Genomic DNA, 14501 nt, shown 5'->3' on the forward strand with positions numbered 1-14501 from the left:
GCCGCCACCACCCAGCGCAGCCGCCCGCTCGTGGCCGTGGCCGGGCTGCTGGCGGCCGGCTCTGCCTTGGCAATTAACCCTCTTCTGCGATCCTGCGCCATTAAGCTCCGCATCAATTAACTCAAGCCACCGAGGTGCTAATTAACGAATCAGCCCCATGTCCGCCCGCGTAGTGGGGCTCGCCTCCAGCCCACCCGGCAGCACCGGGCCGCTCCAGCTGGTCCCGTGGCTCGCCAGTGAGGTGGTTCGGTGGCCTGTGGCACTGCCACCCATCCCCACCTCCCCTGTGCCACCTCCTCGCCCTGGATAACGCTGCGGCAGCTCCGAGCCCAGCCCCGGGAAGGTCCCATGGGAAGTTGCCAGGGCCAGGGGCGTGCGGGGGTCAGCACCCCACGCCCTCACCGGGGCGGCACTTGCCCGGCGCTTGCCGAGACGCTGACGCGGCGCGACCATCCGTGAGGCCTTCATTCAAATTTAAAGACCGACGCGGGGATAAAAAAAAAGGGAAAGGGGCAGGGAGGAGCCGGGCAACCGGGAACCCGGGGGCGTGTGGCGCACAGCAAGCGTGCCCCAGGCTGGGCCAGCTCCCCGGCAGGACGGCCAGCCCGAACGCTGGCGCGGGGCTGCCCCATTCGTGTGGCTGAGCGCTGCCGGGAGGAGCTGGCGGGAGCCGGTGGCCACTTGGCCACGCCGGCACGGTTGGCTACCTGCACCCCGACCTGCGTGCCGTGTGCCTGTGGCCTTGGCCGCGGTCTCTGCGTGCCGCTAGCATGTTTTTTGCCGTGCCCAGCTGGACACGTGCCGGCACCTGGCTCCTCCCGGCGGGTCAGGAGCCCTGAGCGCAGCGTGTTCGGGGCCGCGTAGGTGTGGCTGGTGAATATTTCATGCCCGCGTTCACCGAGCCCTTTCTTGGTTACACTCCTGCCTCCTCCCCGCTCTCTCGCCATGTTTATTTATTTAATGAATTATTTATCGGCTCCCCCTCTCGCGCTCGGCTGGGCGCTGCTCCGCCACTGCCCCCCCCCCCTCCTCGCTCTCCCCCCCACCACCCCCCCCCGGCTCCCAGCCCGGCGCGATGATTTATTGAATGCCGGCTCTGCTCTGCGGTTGCGACATGCTGTCACAGGAAGCCGCGGTTAAATATTAACCAGGGCGGGCGAAGCGGGGTCCCCTGCCCTGCTGGGCACCCACGGCCGGCAGGACCCCTGGGCCCACCCCGCTCTGGGCGTGGTGGCCACTATGGCCAGTGCCCCAGGTTGCCCGCTCCAGGCGGCGGGTGGGGCGCTTTGCTCCGGTCCCCCCCCGGCCCTGCTTTGAAGCAGAAACCTGCCAGCCCTCAGCACGGCGGGCACAGGGGTGAGGAGACGTGGGGGCACGTAAATAGGGGGGGACCAGGACTGCCTTGTGCCCGAGCTCTCCTGGAGAGGTCGAGGCCTCTCACGTCCTCCTGAGAGCAAAGCCACCCGGCTGGCAGTGTCATCCCCCCCCGTGTCCCCACCGCAGACGCCGTCTCCTGCTGTGGTCAGCAAAACCCAGCCAAGCCCCCGCCGTGTGCCGGCTGCCGCAGCCGGGCTGCCCCCGAGCCCCGGGGGTGATGCCTGGTGGGTGCTGGCACCCGCACGCGGGTGCACACCGTGATGCTTTCGGCCGCCTGGGTCCCCACGGGAGCACTTGGTCCACCCTGCCGTGACCCCGCACATGGGGGTGCCCGGGCCGGAGGGTCCCCCCCCTGTGAGCGCGGCGGTGTGCGGGTGCTGGCGGCGGCGTGCGCGTTGCCATGAGCCGGGGTGGGGGGGGGGGTTTCCATGTGGAGGTGTGTGTTGCCATGGGTTTGCCGAGCCAAGGCGTTTCCATGGTGGCAGCGCGGCGCTGCCGGGGCCCTTCCAGAGGTGCTCAGCCCCCCGGGATGCCCCAACCGCAGGGCGCACCGGGAGGGAGCCACCGCCGCCGCCGCCACCATCGCCACCGTGTCCCGGCACATGGGTGTCCCGGCCCCTGCAGCCCCTCCTGCCCCCCCACCTCCACCCCCCCTCCGCGGGCCAGCCAGAGCCCTTTTCCACGTGTTGTGTTTTCTTCACTTCACTTCTCCGGATGAATAATTAATAGAAGCTTTTTTTGGTCCTCCGGGCCCTTCCGCTGGCCCCTTCCCCCTTCCCGGCAGGGCTCCGGCGGGGGCTCGGCCCCCCAGTGCCGCCGGTGCAGATGGGGGCTGGGAGGGTTCAGCACAGCCCTGCCACAGGCATTGCCGGCACCGGGCCCCCCCACAGCGCTGAGTGGGACCGGGGGGGCCTCGGCAAGATCCTGGCCACCGCTGTCCTCGTCTCCCTCCATGTGTGGGGGACAGCACCCACATGTCCGAAGGGGTGTCTGGGAGCCCAAAAAGGAGCCCTGCGGGGGGAGCAGCCCCGCTCCCACCACGAGCTCCCCCAGCAGCTCTGGGCAGCTGGGAAACCCCCTTAACCTTGGCACTGGGCAGCCCTGAGCCCCGGGCTACCCCGCCTGGGGTCACCTGCCTGGGCCTGCGAGCCACCGTGCCTGGGCAATGGGGACACAGGGACGTACGGACGCAGCGGGGGACCCCACGCCTCCCTGGCCACGCTCGCCGCTCCAGCGAGATGGCTCCTGGCAGGAGCAGCCAGGGCCGGCTCAGCAAGCCCAGCCGCGGTTTCGGTAGCCACCCGGTTTCGTTTGCAAGCTCCTCGGGCTGCCAAATCTCCGGGTGGTGTATGAAGCCGGCGCCGCCGGAGCAGGGGCCGGCAGGTGGGTGCCGGCAGCGTGCTGGGGCGCGCTCCTGCGTGGGAACTCGCGCTGTGCTGCGTGTGCCTGCGCCGGTGCGAGCGCGTTTGTGTGCGCACGCGTGTGCCGGGGCGTGGATCACCCGGCACACGGGACCGCCGGGCGGTGCCGCACGGCAGTTGCTAAGGGATCTTGCCGAGGACGGAGCTGGCACCCAGCTCGCTCCCTTCCCGCATGGCTGGCAGGGACCCGCACCCGGGGAGCACCCACCGGCCCCGCGGCTGCTGCTGGCTCCCTGGGGACCTCCACCCCATGGACCCCCGGGGGGAAATGAGGCAGGGCTGTGGGAAGAGCAAGGGGTCCGGCCTTGCCACGTGCCACCTCCTGGGGCAGGACAGGGCAGGAAAGAGAGCCTGGTACTGTGGCTGTGCTCCCCCGGCACCCAGGCTGCCCTGGCACGCTGGCCCCCGCCCACCCGTGCCGGTGGCAAGTGGCTGAGTGCCCACCCATCCACCCACCCACCTGCTGCCGTGTCCCCGGGGCGGCCAAACCCCTCTGTGAACATGTGTGACCCCCGCGGCGCTGGCAGCAGCAGCACCGTGAGGATCCTTGGGGGCCCTGAGCCCCCACCCACGGCTGTGGCGGCCGCATGGACCCGTGGGGGCCAGTGCCCCAAGCCCCAGGACTGCTACCCAGGAGACCCCGATGTCAGTGGGACCCGTCCCCGGTGCCCCCACCCACTGGGGGTCCAGTGAGACCCCTGCGACACCTGATCTTCGCGGGACCCGGCCATGGTGGACCCACCCGTGGGGGTCCCAGTGAGACCCCAATGTCAGTGGGACCTGGCCCCGCTGCCCCCACCCACAGGGTGATACCCCGATGTCAGCGGGACCTGGCCCCGGTGCCCCCACCCAGGGGGTTCCGGTGAGCCCCCGAGTCAGTGGGACCCGGCCCCCCCCGTGCTCCCCCCCGCGGGGGGCCCGGTGAGCCCCCGGTGACACCTGATCCCGGTGGGACCCGGCCCCGTTGCCCCCACCCGCGACGCCCCGCAGCCCGAGCCCGGCGCTGCCGCCGCCCCCGCCGCCCGGTGCCGGTGCCGACGGGCCCGGGGCGGCGGCGGGCGCGCGCGCGGGGGCGCGGCGGCGGCGGCGGGCGCGCGCGGGGCGGAGCTGGGTGCCGGGGGCGCGGGGCGCGGGCGGCTCCGGCTCGGTTCTCCTCCATTCATCGGGATCGCGGCGGGGCTCCGCGGCGGCGGCAGGATGGCTGCACGGCTGCCCGCGCTCCTGCCCCTGCTCCCGTTGCTGCTGCTGCTGCCGGGCCGGGGGCCACCGGGGGCCCTGGGCAACCGGCACGCCGTGCACTGGAACAGCTCCAACCTGCAGTGAGTGCGGGGCGGGCGGCGGGCCGAGCGGGGGAGGCCGCCGGTACCGGCACCGGGAGGCGGCGGGGGGGTGTCTCCGGGGCCGGGCGGGGCGGGGGGGGCGCCGGCGGGAAGGACGCGGCGGGGGCGCGCCGGGGATCGCGCCGAAGGATGCGCGACGCGGCGGCGGAGGGGGAGGGAAGGGCGGGGGGGGGAGGGGGGGGGCGACACCGGGCTGGGGGCGCGCGCGCCGGGGCTGCGGGACCCCCCCACCCCCGGTGCCGGTGATCGCGCGACGCCCCCGTGCGGGCGGGGCCGCGGGACCCCCCCCCCCCACCGGTGCCGGTGCGATGCCCCTCCCGGCCCGGCGCACCTCGCCCTGCCCGCGGAGGCGGCGGCGGCGCGGGGTGTGGGGGGGGGGACAGCCACCCGGCCGGCCCGACCCGACCGGCGGCGGCTCGGGGCCCCGGGGCTGCGCTGCCGGGCGGGGCACCGGCGGGGTCGGGCTCGCCGCTGCAGCGGGGCTCGGTGCGGGAGCGGGTGGATCGGTGGCACCGGGGGGCCGAGCCGCCCCCCCCCCCCCCTTCCCCGACGGCGCTGACCCGCCCCGCGGCGGGCACTGGGGTGCCGCGGGGAGGGCACGGCCGGGTGTCCCCCCTCCTCCGGTGCGCCGGGCCGGGCACGGGGTCTCGCTGCGCCGCCCCCGCCGCCAGACGCGCCCCCCGCCTGTCTGGGTGCGGGAGCAGCACTGGCGGCGCGGAGGGGGGGGGGGGGGCCCGGCGTGTGCCCGCCAGCCCCCCCCCCCCCCGTCCATCGGGGGGGCGGCGATGCCATCCCTGGGGCAGCAGCCGGGGGCTCCCGGGGGGGGGGGGGGCGGGGTGTGCTTGTGCTGGGGGTTTCGCGGGGGCGAGCTGTGGAAATCGCCGTCGCGCCCACGGCCAGCGGGAGCGGAGCCGCCGGGAGCCCGGGCGATCGGTAGCCACCGACCCGCGGCACCTCCCTCACGCCCTGCGGCGGGGGCTGCACCCTCCCCTCACCCACCCCGGGGCGGGGGGGGGGGGGGTGGGGGGAGATGGTGCGCGGCCCCCACACCTGGGGCTGGCATGGCTGCGCCGGAGGGGCGCGGGCACCGCAGGCATTGGGGTGGCGATGGGCGCTACTGGGCTGGGGTCCCCCCCCTCCTCCATGGGGAGGGGGGCTGCGAGTGGGCGGCGGGTCCCTGGCCCCCTCCCCGGGGGTCGGGGAGCTCAGCCCGCTGCCGTCGCCCCTCTTCCCTCGCTGGTGCGAGCGCGCAGGGGTGTGGCGGGGACGTGCGCCCAGCCGGAGCATCCTCCGGTTCCCGCTGGTACTGGGGGGTCCCCCGGGCTCCCCCCGCCCCGCTCCCCTTTGTGCAGGGAGGGAGCGTCCCCCCCCCCCCCGACCCCGCCACGGCAGCTCCTTCCCCTGCCTTTGAGATTGTGTCGCCAGGCGGAAGCCCGGGCCCCATAAATTGTGCATGTGTGCGACGTGCCGAGGCGCAGCACAATGGCGAGGCGCTCGGCTCGCCCCAACGCGCTCGGGCATCCCCCCCTGTGCCCGCTCCTCTGCCTGGACCCCGATCTCCTCCCCACGCCGTGACATTGCCGGGACCTCTGCGGGTGGGAGACTCCCGCCCTCCCACCCTCGCCCCGCCGCGACCGAGGGGCTACGTCTCCCCACCCCATCACCCGCAGCCGTGTGCCGTGACCCGGCGCTGCCCTGGCACCTCCCGAGGGACGGGGCGGAGGGGGTGCCGGCGGTGCCCCCGCCGTGCCAAGCCGGGGGTGGCACGGCCAGACGCCCGCGCCCGCTGCGCACGCGTCTCTGGCACGGCTGCGAGCGTCCGGCTCAGGGCACGGGCGGCGCGGTGGGGGCGGCTGCGGCAGAGATGTGTCCCAGGGACTCCGGAGCGCTGATATTTATTGTTAGGCAGTGCGGCAGCTCGGCCGCAATTATAGCCGCGCGGCAAAGTGTCTGGATTAGATAAATTATGGGGGGAATTAGGCTCCCTGGGCCGCAGCCTGCAAATCCCAGCAACCCCGCTGCAATCAGAGCAATAAACAAGCCCTGCGCGGCCCCGTGGGGCTCTCCGGGGAGGGGGGGGCACGCCGGCAGGCTCGGCTGCGGGCTGCTCCTCGGGGGCTGCGCCAGGCACCCCAGAAATTTATTGCATCTCCTTCCGCACCGTCCCGGGTGCCCCTGCGTGTCCCCTTGGCAGGAGGATGGGGCGAGGGGCTGCCCCCCAGAACCCACCCGCAGCACCCGGGGTCCCAGGGTTGTCTTGGGGGAGCCAGGGGCTGGCAGTGGCTTGTCCCCTTTGGGCACATGGCTGGGTTCCTCTGGTCCCCTGGCCACCACGGCGGATGGCTGGTGGTGCCGGGGGGCTGGAAGGGCCATGGGTGGGCAAAGCACCCCTCCTGCAGTGGGTTTGGGGTGCTGATGGCGAAGCTCGGGGGAGGCGTGAAGGTGGGGCGTGAGGCTCGGGGCAGCGCAGGTGCCGTCTGTGTCCCCTCATCTCCACTGGTGGCAGCCGACGAGCCCCAGGGGCGCGGGACGATCCTTGTCCTATCCCTGCCCTCTGCTCCCAAGTCCTGCCGGGAACAGGTGCGGTGGCACCGGGCAGAGGTGCGGGGTGGCCGCGTCCCACCCAGCGCTGACATTCAGGGGGGCTGTGTCCCTGGGGTGCCCCATGGAGTGGGGCCGGGGGCTCCTAGGGGTGTCCCCAGCTGAGCCGGGCCCCGGCATGCCAGCGCGCGTGGGATGCCACCTCCCTGCTGGGTGTCCCAGATGCACTTTGTCCCTGCGCATGGGCACAGGCATGGCCCGGTGCTGCTGCAGCCCCCAGGACCCCCCCCAGAGCGGGTTGGGGTGAGCCACGCTGCGCCCCTGGCGCTGCTGCGGGGACCGAGGGCGCCGGGGACCGAGGGGTGCCCGGTGCTGTGGGGGGGGCAGAGCGGGGTGGCTGCAGGATGGGGGTACAGGGGGTGCTGGTGCCAGGCCGAGGCAGGCGGGTCGGAGCCCACCTGCGCGCGGGGAGCATCGCGTGCGGCCCCCCCCCCAGCCGCCGGCGCTGCCGCCACGCTCCTCTTCAAGGCGGCTTTTATCTGGCTGACTTTGTGTTGCAGGCGGTGAGAGCCGGAGCGGGCTCTCGAGAGCCCTTACGCGGAGCAGCCTCTCCCGGGGGAGCGTCTACGCGCGGGAGAGGAGCCGCGTCCCCGCTCTGCGCCCCAGAGGAGCTGTGTCCCCGCTCTGCGCCCGCCGGGGCGGCTGGGGGTGCCCGGACTCCTGGGTCCTCTGCAGCCGCTGGACCCCAACAGCGGGGCTGTGCCCGGCCGGATCCCTCCATTGCATCCACCGGCACCCGCGGGGCTGGGGACGGTGGCACCCGCGGCAGGACGGACCCCGGGGGTGCCCGGGGGTGCCCGGCAGGAGGCGCTGTGGGGCGCGGGGCAGTTGCGCCCAAGGTGGGGCCGTTCCCACCCTGCTGCGGGGCTGGAGGTGGGGAAGGTGGTGATTAAACCTCTTGGTGACTAATTACCCATCCCTGCCAGCTGCAGCGGCCCCAGGTGCGCTGGGGGGGGCTCTGCTGCCCCGCGGCTGTGCCCCCCAGGCTGGTCCCTGTGGGGCACAGAGCCCCCGGCCACCCGTGGGTGCTGGCTGTGGCGCCGGCGGGAGCTGCTGCCCGTGGGCAGAGGGTGCCGTGCCCTGTGAGTCACCACGGCGGGCGGCACCGAGCCCCGGCAGAGCGGCCGGGGCCCACGGCGTTCCCGTGGGAGAAGGGGCCGCGGCATCGGGGTGCGGGGGCCGTCGCGGGGTGCAACAGGGCCGGGGCCACCCGCTCCTGCCCAGGCTGGTAATTGAGTCACCGGTTGCAGATTGATGGTTTAATTAAAACCCAATTAGAAACCTCATTGATCTTGTTAGCAAAGCGGGAAGGTCCGGGCTTTAGCAGGGATTAAAGGGATTGCGTGGCCGTCGATAGGGACAGGGGGGTATGGAGGCACCTGTAGGGCGGTGCTGGGGGTCCCGGGGTGCTCGGGGAGGGCTGTGCCCGTCACCCCAGGGTGGGCGCAGCCCCGTGGCACCGCGGTCCCTTCACCCATCGCCGCGTCCCCGGGGAGCTGCCCCCGTCTCCCCAGGAGCCCCGATTCCCCGGGAAGGGGGGGGTGGCCCCAGGGACACCATGTGCCGGCGGTGCCTTTTGTGCCCGCGGCTTGCGGCTGCGCCAGGCGTGTTGGGGGGGGGGGGGGACACGGGCTGGGGACCGTGCTGTGGCGCCGTGCCACCCGTGCGCGTGGGCTGCGTCGCAGGCGCTGTCTGCCGAGCCCGTGCGCGTGTGCGCGGCCGTCTGGGCGCCGTGACTGTGCGGCGCTGGCTGCGTGGGGAGGGCTGGCACGGCGGGGCGTGGGCGGTGGGCCTGTCCCTCCGTCCCCTCCGTCCGTCTGTCCGTGGGGGATCGATGCGCCGCCTTCGCCTCTCGCTGTGGCGCGGGGTGACGGGAAGGGGACCGCGTAAATCAATGGCACTTTTTTGTTCCCCGGCTGATCGATGGGCCCTGGATGCGCCAAAGGACGAAGCTGCCGGAGCCAAACAAAGAGCCCGGCTGGGCTAGGGGGGGTTTGCCCTGGCCCCCAGTGCTGGGGCCACCACGCTGTCACCCGCATCAGGGGATGCCTCGTGTCACCCCGGTCCTCGCCGCTGTCACCACCGACGCGGGATGCTGAGCCCAGCTCCGGCCCCGCCGCCCTCCAGGCCTTTCCCGCGCTGTGGGGATGAGCCTCCACAGCGCCGGGGTCCAGCTGGGGGTCTTGTCCCACCCCGGTGCCGCTGCTGCCGGGGCCGGGGCGTGCTGCAGTGCACCAGGCGCTCCCTAGCAGTGCACGAGCGAGCGTGCGGCGCTCAGCCTAGATTTATCACAGCAGATGGGAGCGGAGCGGCCGCCCAGCCTCGCCAGTGGCTGCGGCTTGCCAGGTAGCCGGGGTCCCGCCGGTGCGGGGCCGATGGGCGCCGAGCCGAGCCCGCGCTCGGGACGGTTCTGCCAGGGGACATCCATCTGCCCAGCGCCGACAGGCTGCTGGAAGGTACCAGTGCCTCGCAATGCCCTGCTCTAAAAATGCAGTCGTGCAGAAGAGATGCTGCCTGTTCTGCTCCTGCGCTTAACCCTTCGGGCACTGCTGGAGCCCGTCGCGCCCCACCGGCTGCACCGCGGCCACCACAGCCCGGGGGGGGTGTCCGTCCTGACCCAAGTTGCCTGTCACTGGGGCTTCCCAACAGCCGCGGGGGCTGGCAGGGAGCGGGCAGCCCGTGCCCGCTCTGGGGTGGGTGTCGGTGAGAAAGGGGGCTCGGACCCCCGCTCTGGGTGTCTGTTCCCATCCTCCTGCCCGAAAACAGGGCCCGGGGGCTCCCTGCCTGCTGCTGGCGTTGGGCCGGCACGTGGCTCTGCCTGCCCTGCGCTGTCGGACGCTGCCACGGGCAGAGCTCGGGGCACTCTGGCGATGGCATTGGGGCTGCCAGGATTCGGGGGCATCCAGCTGTTGGGGGGGGGGGGTTGCCCTGCGGTCAGGGTGCGGGGGCTGAGCGTGACGGGGTGTCCTCAAACCAGGGATGCAGCACCGTGGCCTAAAGCTGCTGCCCGAGCCCCCTGGACGTGCCCAGGCCGTGGTGGCCCCGTGGCTCTGCCCGTTTGGGGCTCTGCTGCGGCCGCTCCCGGCCGGCGACGACGCTCTGATGCCTGCGGGTTCCCAGCACACGATGGCCAGTGATGGCCGTGGGGAGCGTGGCCCACACCCTCTGGGGTCCCCTGCGCCTCCCCGTTGCGACGCTGGTGTGCCCCAGTCCAGGGCAGACCCCAGCGCGGCGTGGGGCAGCGCTCGTTAGCAAGGATGTTTACCAGGAGCCGCACTTCTTAATGAGCCCCAGCTTTGGGTCCCGGGGGTTGCGTGTGCCGCAGCGCTGGGTGCCGCAGGGGAAGGGGGGGGTTACATCTCCCCGGCACCCCAGGACAGGGTTTCCCCTGGCACAGCGGGAGATGGCGCCCGGTGTCGCTCCCGTGGGCGCAGAGACCGGGGCCGATCCCGGGGGGAACACGTTTCCTCCGGTCCCTCGCTCCCCCGGCACAGCCACGGCACGGCCGTGGTGAGCACCGGTGCCCGCTCCGCTGTGGGGCAGCCGGCTCGGGGCACGCTGGCGTCCCAGCCCCGCGTCCCGCACGGAGTTAATTGCAATTTTCTCCTTGGGGCCATTTCTTTAATAACAAGCCTTTTTCTCTCCTTCCCCCCCCCCACCTTCCCACCACATCAAAGAAGGAAGATGAAAGGTCCCGGCGCCCTGCGGAGCAAGGGTGGCTGCCTCAGCACCTTGCTGGCGGAGGAGTTGCCTGGCGGCCGGCAAGTGCCGGGCTGGGCTAGCGAATAGCGGCTGCGTGGCGAGGGAGGTGCCGCGTGGGGCTACGCTCCCTGCCCCGCGGGTGACGAGGCCTGCCGTCAGCCCCCCCGCCACGTCCCCCGGCGCTGGGGTGGCATGGCTGCTCGGGTCCCCCATTGCCGCTGGACTCCAGGTGTCGTCGTCCCCCCCGCCCCGGCTTTGGTTGTCTCGCCGGCACCCGGTTCTGGGGCGCTGCGTGCCGGGGTGCCGCCGGCGCTGGCCGTGTGCCGGGGCTCCCCAAACACCGCCGGGGGCGGTTGGGCAGGGTGGGGTGTCTGCACGCGCGGCCCTGCCCGCTGCCTGCCCGGCCCTGCCGCAGACACCCGGGGAACCGCCTCCGCTGCCGGCAGCGCCCCGGGGCGGGGGGTGGCAGGACCCCCCGTGGGGCGAGGAGACCCCCAGCGTGGGGTCAGGGCCTCGCGACCCGGGTTTGCCCTGAATGGGGACCCCGAGCTGGAGCCGTTGCCCCACGGCGGAGCCCGGTGACGCGTGCCAGGGTGGTCCAGGTCGCCGGGGGAGCCGGGTGAGGGACCCCCACCGCAGCAGGGCTTGGGGGGAGCGGGGGGCCACAGCGGGCGCGGGGCAGGGGCTGAGCCGGGCGGTGGAGCGAGGTCCAGGCCGGGTCCGGCGCTGCCACGGCGGCAGCTCGGTGCAGAGCCAGCGCCTCGCAGCGCCGGCTCGTAATTAATTGGCAGGAGCAGTGGGTCAGCGCGGCGGCGAGGATTACCGCGGCCGGGATTTCCATCGGGCGCGGATTAGGAGCCAGCGGAGCCTCTCCTGAGTGGATCTGAGGGGATTGCCGCTCCTAATCAATGTAAATGAGGCTCCCCCAGGGCCACCCTTTACGGCATTAACGAACTAACGGGATTAGCCGGAGCAGGGTGAGAAATCCTCTCTGTGAGCTGCGGCGCGTGGCGGGACTGGGGCCATGGTGGGCAGCGCGGTGGGTCGGTTGCCGGGGCCTCTTGTCCCCCCCGCACACCCGGGGCTGCGCGGCCGGCGAGGACCCAGGGGCTGCGTCCCGCGGGGTCCCCGGTGCCCGTCAGCCCCGTGGCCGGGTCGGTCGGTCTGTCCTGCTGTGTCTGTCCCCTCCTTGAGGCTGCCAGCACATTCCCGGCAGGACCCAGCAGCGCCGTCTCGTGCGCCCGCGTCCCGGCTGGTGTGTCCCGTCCCCCCACCCCGTGCCCGTGGGTTGGCACCCGTGGCATCCGTCCCCGGCAGCGTCCCTCCCGCACCCGTGAGAGGGTGATGCCGCCCTGCGGGCCGGCGGAGCTGAGGTTGCGCCGGGGTCCCGGTGTGTTGGGGGTCTCCGGGTAGAGGTCGAGCCGGGGGTTACCGTTGCCGCCTGGGATCCGCGCTCCGCCTGTTCTCCAACCTCCGGGTCCCTTTTGAGGAGGGACCCGCATTTGGAAAGGGTGTTCCTGACCCCCACGCCCCCCCCCCCCCCCCCCGGCTCTTCCCTTGCAGCCTGCGGCGGGAGGGCTACACCGTGCAGGTGAACGTCAACGACTACCTGGACATCTACTGCCCCCACTACAACGCCTCGGTGCCCGAGCACCGGCTGGAGCAGTACGTGCTCTACATGGTGAACGCGGAGGGCTACCGCACCTGCAACACCAGCCAGGGCTTCAAGCGCTGGGAGTGCAACCGGCCCCACGCGCCCCACAGCCCCATCAAGTTCTCGGAGAAGTTCCAGCGCTACAGCGCCTTCTCGCTGGGCTACGAGTTCCGCGCGGGGCAGGAGTACTACTACATCTGTACGTGTGGGGCGCCGGGCGGGACCCCCACGCAGCCCCCCCTCCCCGACTGGGACCCCCGTGTCCCACCCCAAGTTGGTGTCATCCGTCCCGTCCCCCCCCCCACCCCCGCCGGCACTGCATCCCCACCCCAGCCAGGACCCCCCCCCCCGGCCCCGCGCCAAACCCCCCAGCTGGTCCCCCTGCCCTCCCCCCCCCTCGCCCCCCAAAACTGGACAGCTGCAGCCCCCCCAGGAGTGGGCACCTCCCTGCACCCCCCCCAGCTGGGCAGCTGCAGCGACACCACCACCCCCCCCCAACCCGCAGGAGCGGGCACCCTGAGCTCAGGGATGGGGGTGTGGGGTGGAAGGGGCGGGGGTGGGGAGGGCTGGGGGTGCGGGGGGGGAGGGTGATGCAGGGGTGAGATGGGGGCGTGGGGGAAGATGGGGGTGCGGGGGAGCAGGATGGGGATGGGGGGGGGCAGATGCAGGATTGGGAAGCTGGGGGGGTGCTGATGCAGGAGGGGGATGCTGGGGGGGTGCTGATGCAGGATGGGGGTGCAGGGGGGGTACTGATGCAGGACTGGGATGCTTGGGGGGGGCTGATGCAGGATTGGGACGCTTGGGGGGGTGTTGATGTAGGACGGGGGTGCAGGGGTGAGTGTAGATGCAGGACTGGGATGCTGGGAGGGGTGTAGATGCAGGATTGAGATACTGGGGGGGCTGATGCAGGATAGGGGTGCAGGGGGGGTGCTGATGCAGGATTGGGATACTGGGGGGGCTGATGCAGGACGGGGATGCTGGGGGGGGGTGTTGGTGCAGGACTGGGATGCTGGGGGGGGTGTAGATGCAGGACTGGGATGCTGGGGGGGGGTGTAGATGCAGGACTGGGATGCTGCGGGGGGTGTAGATGCAGGATTGGGATGCTGGGGGGGGTGTTGGTGCAGGACTGGGATGCTGGGGGGGGGTGTAGATGCAGGACTGGGATGCTGCGGGGGGTGTAGATGCAGGACTGGGATGCTGGGGGGGGTGTTGGTGCAGGACTGGGATGCTGGGGGGGGTGTTGGTGCAGGATTGGGATGCTGGGGGGGGGATGCTGATGCAAGACGGGGGTGCAGGATGTTGATGCAGGTGCAGCCTCCGGGTGCAGGAGGGGGATGCTGCTGCATCCCCCCAGCCCGAAGCGCAACACACCCCCCCACACACCCCCCCCCCGCCCCCAGGCAGGGGCAGACCCCACCATGCCCAGACCCACGGAGCCTCTGGGCGCCCCGGGGCTGGGCTCACCCCGTCCCGCTCTTGCCTTGCAGCCACGCCGACGCACAACCACCGCCGGGCCTGCCTGAAGATGAAGGTGTTCGTCTGCTGCGCCTCCAGTAAGTACCCCCCCTGCCCGCCCCGGGGGCTGCGGGGGTGGGGGGGCGGCGTGGGGTCCCCTGTCCCTCCCCGGGGTGTTTGAGGGAGCTGCGGTACGAGGTGGCCAAGGAGCGTGACACACACACACCCACCCCCCGCCCCCCGTCCCCTCTCTCCCTCTTGCAGCGTCGCACTCCGGGGAGAAGCTGGCGCCCACCCTGCCGCAGTTCACCCTGCGGCCCGAGGTGAAGATCGAGGACCTGGGTGAGTCGGGCAGAGCCCCTTCATCCCCCCGTCCGGCCCCGGCCCCGCAGCCCCACGTCCCGTGTCCCCCCCCACCGCCGCCCCCCCAGGGCAGCCCCAGCCGCGGGGTGGGGGTTCGGGGCCACCCCCGGTGCCACCCTCACCCTCTCGCTCTTCCCCACAGACAACTTCAACCCGGAGATGCCCAAACTGGAGAAGAGCATCAGCGGCACCAGCCCCAAGCGGGAACACTTGCCCTTGGCCGTGGCCGCCGCGCTCTTCCTCATGACGCTGCTGGCCTCCTAGCTCCCGGTGCCGGCGGGGGCCCAGCCAGCGTGGCTCCGCCGAGTGGGGACCCCCCGACCTGCTGCCCCTCGTGAGAAGCCGGTGGGGAACCACCGTGGGACCACGCACCCCCCACCCCCGCCCCTGCCCGGAGAGCCGCCCCGTGGGGCAGGGGCCCGCGGCACGCGCCCATCCCGGCTGGGACTCGTCCCCCCCCCCCGCCACCGCGCCGACGGCTGCGGCCACGTCTGCGAGGATGCAGCTCGGTGCCACCGACACCGTCCCACGGCGCGGAGTCCTGCCCGCAGCCCACCTTGGTGCCCCATGGCTGGGGGGGCAGCGGCC

The 14501-nt window shown here is 72.9% G+C and overlaps 1 protein-coding gene across 1 annotated transcript; it reads left to right on the forward strand.

Moving 5' to 3' along the window:
* The first annotated feature begins 3964 nt into the window (after positions 1-3964).
* Positions 3965-14233, forward strand: EFNA3 (ephrin A3). Its single transcript, XM_054182723.1, has 5 exons — positions 3965-4117; positions 12005-12294; positions 13583-13648; positions 13815-13892; positions 14056-14233. The coding sequence occupies exons 1-5, from the start codon at positions 3996-3998 to the stop codon at positions 14175-14177; spliced, it is 678 nt and encodes a 225-aa protein (XP_054038698.1). The 5' UTR covers positions 3965-3995; the 3' UTR covers positions 14178-14233.
* The last annotated feature ends 268 nt before the right edge of the window (positions 14234-14501 follow it).

Source organism: Rissa tridactyla, chromosome 23 (assembly GCF_028500815.1).
Source record: "Rissa tridactyla isolate bRisTri1 chromosome 23, bRisTri1.patW.cur.20221130, whole genome shotgun sequence".
Classification (NCBI taxonomy): Eukaryota; Metazoa; Chordata; class Aves; order Charadriiformes; family Laridae; genus Rissa; species Rissa tridactyla.

What these genes read in the sequence shown, in the direction of transcription:
- EFNA3 (XM_054182723.1), top strand. Translation starts at nt 3,996, where the DNA reads ATGGCTGCACGGCTGCCCGCGCTCCTGCCCCTGCTCCCGTTGCTGCTG. An exon ending in TGGAACAGCTCCAACCTGCA is followed by an intron (nt 4,118 to 12,004) that starts GTGAGTGCGGGG and finishes CTTCCCTTGCAG; the next exon opens with CCTGCGGCGGGAGGGCTACA. An exon ending in GGTGAAGATCGAGGACCTGG is followed by an intron (nt 13,893 to 14,055) that starts GTGAGTCGGGCA and finishes TCTTCCCCACAG; the next exon opens with ACAACTTCAACCCGGAGATG.